The following is a 6,918-nucleotide window of genomic DNA, read 5'->3' on the forward strand; positions in this document are numbered from 1 at the left end:
TGGTCCCACCAGGTTTCATTATGGTCACGTTATTTATTTTTACCAGCYATTACAATCTTTCAAAGAAATGGTTGTTCATTGAATATGGATTCATGTAAATTCCTGGCACCAACTATGCATTACCTCCTCTAGAACATTCAAATTTGATTTTTGGGATTTTTTTTTTCCCAGTGTGCACATTTCTCTGCCACACCAAAAGAATTTGCTTTCCTACTCCCTGTGGCAGYGTATGCATTTTTCTTTCTGACTAATGTGCGGAATCTGTACCCTGACTTGCACATAAAAACACAGCCAAAACAACCAAAAAGCACTAGCTGAGCACACACATCTTATTTTTATGGTGGTTTTTAATCTCAGTTTGCAGGCAAACACAGCCTTTCTCACCTAGCCRTATAAAAATACTCCTGTTGTTAATTATGCCTCTGATTGCTGCCCTGGTGTAAAGACACAGTAAAACAATCTGACACTGATAGAGTAAAACAGAGTAAAACAATCAGCAATGGCTAATGGTTAAAGCACACTGGAAGTGTTCATTAATTAAAATCTGTTGAATCTCCTTGCAGTCTGTATTTGTGGTGGTTAAATCCATATTTAAGGATCRTTAGAATTGCAGAAGTGTACCTGARGAAAAAAACACCRAAAGTTTTTTAGMAGAGCAWCTTAAAATTTGCYTCTTCTCTCAAAAAAAATGGATTTGGTTYATATGAGGCAACATTAGGTACAAAAAGAAAAAAAAGAAACAGTGATTATGTTGTTGGGCCAGATTATATAAAACTGCAATATTATTGTAATTAGAACAACAGTGGCTCGGACTACAATAGTGGCTTTCTTATAAAAATGGCACCATTTCAAATTTATAGTCTCTGGCTAAATGAGTTTGCTGTAGCATTGACAAAGAAACAAATACAAGCCAAATGCAGTCAAAATTAACCACAAGCAGAAACCTTAGCAGTTTATTTGCTGGGCAGAACCTAGAATGCTGTTTTTCCAACAGTATTTACTTAATAAATGTTCTTTCCTGCATTCTTACAGCTTTCTCAACGCAAAATTTTTATCTTTAAAACTTTAAGCGCATTATGCATGTAAAAAATATTTATGTATGTGTAGTTTGTAACTGCAGTGTCTGTAATGGAGTAAAATCCTGCTTAAATATTGATAATCCAAAGCTTGGGAGAGTTCTGGTGCGGAGGCTGCCTAAATAATRGGGATTCTTGCTGYGAGTTCCTTTTTTTTCTAYTTTATTTTTCAGTGTGAGGAACCTCTCAGATCTCCAGAGGTTTTGATGCCCAGGTTCTGTTTCCTGTGGGATTGGGGTTGGTTCCTCCATGTGAACTCTTAGCACATTTTGGTCCCCCAAAACAGCTGCAGAGGGGACAGGGTTTGCTCCTAAATCTACTGATTGTTGCCAGTGTGAACAGGATARTGTGGTGTGGYTCACACCTGCAGAAGATYTGACTCAAGGCCTAAGGCAAAAAARAAAAAAAAATCAAATTACAGGTGATAAAATTTAAAGCTTAACTAATTTCAGTAGTGGAAGCAATTTCTTTAATTTCTGGCTCATRATGGCTCRTRCCTTCCATAAACAATTTTCATCAGYGAGATTGTTGGGAGCAAATGAGTGGATTTGACAGAGCTGAGGAGTGTGTGATGGTCGGAAATGAAGTGCTGAGTGGCAGACACTGGCTGGGGGAGAAATTGATTTCTAGGAGGCAGGAGAGCATTTCAGTTTTCCATTCCCTTCATTAGTTTTATTAGGTGAGATCATAATCACACTTCAAGTGACCTGTAAGGGAAAGAAAAGGATGATYATTGCCTTTCCCTCTGCTTTTTGTGTGTTTTAACTCTTACCTGTGTATTTTTAATACACATATAGACTTCAGTTGAACTTGGGGCTCTCAATAAGTGATTAAATTAGTTTATATCACAAGAAAAAAAAAATCTTGATAGCTAAGCATCAGGATTGGAAGCAGTGTTAGACATTGATTAAGTCTTTTCATTAGGGTGTGTTCAACTTTAATATCTAATGAACACTTGGGATAAAGAATGTGCTTATCAGAGAATCAGCATATCCATTTAAGTTTGGGGCATCTTGAAATAAATATCTATACAAAGTCTTCAGGAATTCTCGAGTGAAGTAAGATAAGAATAGAAATTATATATCAAATCTTTCTAAACAAGCAATGTAATTATTTCTGAAGGCCTTTGAAATGAGAGCCAGCTAGGAAAATCAAACACAATCTCCAAGAAGTCAACAGTTTTATTTCTTTATTTCCCTTTGTGTATAAAGCATATAATGGAAACAAAATGAAACAGTCCAGATAAAATACTTGTACTGAAATTTTCACTTTGTGACGAGCCTTATCTTATTCCAGCCTTGTCCCATTGTGTGATGTTCTGCACAAACCTCTTCTGTCTTAGGGGATTGCAAACCACAGGTTTTATGGCAGCAGCCACAGGAAGGAGCACATGACCTGCTGCTTCAGCCTGGGTGCAGCTGGAGAGAGCTCTGAGCCTGAATTCAGGGGGTGGGATGGGATGGGATGAGTTCGATGGGATGAGTTCCATGGGATGGGATCCATGGGATGGGATGGGATGAGTTCCATGGGATGGGATGGTGGGGCTGCAACCTGGGTTCCAGAGAGGAGAGCTGCTGGGCTGAGGGGTGATTTTGGGAGCAGCAGAACAGAGCCCTGTAACAGATGTGAACTGCTAAAGGCAAACCAGCAGAACTCAGACATGAGACAATCCTGCTGGCCACAGCTTCTCACGCCCTGTGACCCCTCAGGGTGAGCCACAGAGGGGCCTTTTGTCCCTCTCCTCCTGCCACACCCAAACCAAGTTTCCTCTCAACCTCCTTGTCCTTGTTCCCTGTTTCACTCCTTTCCTGCAGCCATGCCTTGGCCCCTGAGTGTGCCCCAGGGCTCTGCCCTGTTCCTGCTCAGATCCTGCTGTGTGAAGGAGGGTTATCCACTGAGGAGATTCCCTGGAATGCCGCCCTGGCCCAGGGCTGGCACCACGCGTGTCACCCGTGATCCTGACTGAACCCCTCAGCGCTGTCAGGGTGGGCTGTGGGTCTGCCTCTTGCATTGCTCAGACAGTGCATTTCTGATYTAATTCCTTACAAACCAACCACCAAGCTGAGGATAAAGTCCATTTCTCACACCCAGTGACAGGTTAAAACCGATTCTATTAAAGGTTGGTTGTGAGATCACCTTTCAGCATCAAATGCAGTTAARCTTCAAAACATGAACAGTTTGTGTGTTTATAAAACAGGCTCAGCAAAAGTCTATCACAGAAGTAGGTGACACAATATTTAATATTCCTTTTCCATGGGATATTCCCCAGCTGMAGGACTCCTCTGGGCCCTGCTGGGCAGAGGGGAGATGCTGCAGGGACACTTTCCCTCTAAATGGACCATGGTGGGGCTCACACTGATCTGCCTCCCTTTGCTGGCATTCTCCCTGWGAGAATGGGTCAATTTACACCAAAAATAAATGACCAACACAAGCCAAAGCCATTTTTTTTCTCTAGTGAGATGTATTTCTGTAACCCCCCACTGCCTTCCCTGGGAATGATCCCATTATTTCCACACAGTAAACCTGCCACCACTTCAGTCCCAGCAGTTCTCGTGCTCCCCAGGAGAGGTGCCCTCCATCCTCCCAAATCCTGCCCTCCCCAGTCCCAGCCCACATCTTGCTTTTTGTTTGAAGTGGCCAGGTGGGAAAGAGTGAAATGGCAGCTGTTGGGTCATATAAAAATTAGATCTAAGCAAGCAAACATTCCTGTAAACAATTTTCTTGTACTGTAACCCACAGAACTGCCCTGGAGAGGGAAAGAGGAAAAGGGAACACAGGGCAAGGACCAAGGACGTGCCAAAGGGATCTCCTTCCCTTCCCTGCTCCTGTCCTGAAGGGCCATGGGGTTAGGATTCAGCAGCACACMAAGGGGGAGAGGGAACAGGAGGATATTTTATAGACATACCCAAAAAGGGGCATTTTTGGTGGTTGCTGTAATTATTTTCTGTTCTGAACATAACTCAGCCCTTAACCTTTTCCCTGCTCTTGCWTTCTCCCCCTCTCTAGATACTGTCTGTATCGTTAGCCTAATTAATGCCATCATACTTTTATGTCAGCCAAAAAAAAAAAGTCTCTGCAGCAACCTTAACGCAACCAACTGAATTTCATTCCCTTCTACTTCTTACAGAAATGGCAAGTACTATGTTGTCTAAGAAATAAAAAGGGTAATTTCCTTATTTTTCCTTTCCTATTTATTTTTGTCAGAGTATGGAATTTATAACTCTGGCTGAACAATGGCCCCCTGAGTGGCAGAGATTCATTTCAGAGACAATAGTTGTTGTCCCAGCTCTGTCACTGTGGCCACATCAAATCATTATCATGGCTGCAAGCCAAGGAAGAAAAAAAAGAACCCTTTTTATTATCGTTTTTCTATCTGGTCTCTTCAACTTGGCAAGGTTCTTTTAAATGTGAATTTGCAAGTCTTAAATGCAACATATTATTTGTATTATTAACCTTGTGTTTTGTGTTCCTTTGACATGATTCCTTTCCAAATGCTTGAAGTCTGCACAGATCCATCAGGTAGCTTTTAATGCATTCTACAAAGAAACTTTATATAATACAGATACTAAAAGGGCTTTTATTTTACCCAGGAATTCAGGCTGCTGGCATGTAAATGTTTTGTTTCTGTTCCATGAGTATTATTTTAACTTGTTACTGATATTTTTTCTTCTCTTATTATTGTAACACAGCCCACAAGGAAATGAATTTTTGTTTCAAATCAGTTTTTTGATTGTGGTATGCCAATTTCTGGTGAGTGCAAACATTAATTGTGTGTATTCTTTGAATGTAGGCACCTTTGTGACTAAAGTGACAGCTACAGACGCGGATGATCCGGTGTATGGGAACAGTGCCAAGCTGGTGTACAGCATCCTGGAGGGACAGCCCTACTTCTCCATTGAGCCACACACAGGTGGGTCACTGGGAATGGCAGTCCCNCAAAGGGGGAGAGGGAACAGGAGGATATTTTATAGACATACCCAAAAAGGGGCATTTTTGGTGGTTGCTGTAATTATTTTCTGTTCTGAACATAACTCAGCCCTTAACCTTTTCCCTGCTCTTGCATTCTCCCCCTCTCTAGATACTGTCTGTATCGTTAGCCTAATTAATGCCATCATACTTTTATGTCAGCCAAAAAAAAAAAAAAAGTCTCTGCAGCAACCTTAACGCAACCAACTGTATTTCATTCCCTTCTACTTCTTACAGAAATGGCAAGTACTATGTTGTCTAAGAAATAAAAAGGGTAATTTCCTTATTTTTCCTTTCCTATTTATTTTTGTCAGAGTATGGAATTTATAACTCTGGCTGAACAATGGCCCCCTGAGTGGCAGAGATTCATTTCAGAGACAATAGTTGTTGTCCCAGCTCTGTCACTGTGGCCACATCAAATCATTATCATGGCTGCAAGCCAAGGAAGAAAAAAAAGAACCCTTTTTATTATCGTTTTTCTATCTGGTCTCTTCAACTTGGCAAGGTTCTTTTAAATGTGAATTTGCAAGTCTTAAATGCAACATATTATTTGTATTATTAACCTTGTGTTTTGTGTTCCTTTGACATGATTCCTTTCCAAATGCTTGAAGTCTGCACAGATCCATCAGGTAGCTTTTAATGCATTCTACAAAGAAACTTTATATAATACAGATACTAAAAGGGCTTTTATTTTACCCAGGAATTCAGGCTGCTGGCATGTAAATGTTTTGTTTCTGTTCCATGAGTATTATTTTAACTTGTTACTGATATTTTTTCTTCTCTTATTATTGTAACACAGCCCACAAGGAAATGAATTTTTGTTTCAAATCAGTTTTTTGATTGTGGTATGCCAATTTCTGGTGAGTGCAAACATTAATTGTGTGTATTCTTTGAATGTAGGCACCTTTGTGACTAAAGTGACAGCTACAGACGCGGATGATCCGGTGTATGGGAACAGTGCCAAGCTGGTGTACAGCATCCTGGAGGGACAGCCCTACTTCTCCATTGAGCCACACACAGGTGGGTCACTGGGAATGGCAGTCCCATTTCCATTAGGAAGTGGCCTCAGGCTGCTCCTGGGGAGGTTTGGTTGGGTTTGGGAGAAATTCCTTCATGGGAAGGGCTGCCCAGAGCAGTGGGGAGGGGTTGAAGCTGTGTGGTTGTGGCACTTGGGGACATGGACAGGGTGACAGGGGACACCCCTTGGCAGGGCTGGGGACTGGCTGGGCTCTGCTGTACTATGGCCAGTTAAAGGAAGTTCACTTTAACTGGGGAATTCCAGTAAACAAATCCCATGTTTTCATTAAAAATTATTTGTTGTATTAATTTGGGGAGAGAAAGAGCATCGAGAGTGAGTGTTGGTGTGAAGTTTTATTAGCAGGCATTTAGGSTGACTTTACTTCTCTGTGGTTTTATAGTCTTGAAAGTCATCTGAAAGCAGTGCCAAAAAATCCATTCCCTCTTGTTTTCTATGTTGTACTTACAGAAAATTCAGTTAGTTATGTTTGAAAAACAAGTTTTAAGGTGATTGAATATTATTTCTGATATTATTTCATCTGTTATTATTTATCACTGTGAGTGAAAGAGACATGATCTCCTAAGAARAAAACTAAAACTCTTTTCAAAACATACAAATGCACACATTTATTTGTATGACCACAAAGCAGTAATACGGGAGTAAAAAAATTTGTCCTTATGCACATTTACAAAATTTATTTATACAAGAAATACTCAGAGAAATTATTAAAGGAGGATTTTGATACTAAGTGTACTAAGAATATCATGTTTTCTCACCAAAATTAAACACAGCAGTCCTGTAATCTTTAAAAGCTGAAATTTCTTTCAATCTTTCTGATGAAATTGCATGGAAAAAATA

At 40.5% G+C, this 6,918-nt stretch overlaps 1 protein-coding gene across 2 annotated transcripts in view; it reads left to right on the forward strand.

The window, feature by feature from the left end:
• CDH8 (cadherin 8) overlaps nt 1–6,918 on the forward strand; it is a 141,341-nt gene that overhangs the window by 53,221 nt on the left and 81,202 nt on the right. Inside the window, exon 3 of one of the 2 annotated variants that reach the window (XM_057377417.1) lies at nt 4,867–4,986. In XM_057377417.1, coding sequence (XP_057233400.1) covers nt 4,867–4,986 — 120 coding nt within the window. Of the gene's footprint in view, nt 1–4,866; nt 4,987–5,943; nt 6,063–6,918 lie in introns of those variants that run through there. The other variant, XM_057377416.1, reaches the window with a different exon arrangement.

This window comes from Malurus melanocephalus, unplaced genomic scaffold (assembly GCF_030028575.1).
Source record: "Malurus melanocephalus ecotype Western Australia unplaced genomic scaffold, MMel_1.1 scaffold_312, whole genome shotgun sequence".
Taxonomy (NCBI): domain Eukaryota; kingdom Metazoa; phylum Chordata; class Aves; order Passeriformes; family Maluridae; genus Malurus; species Malurus melanocephalus.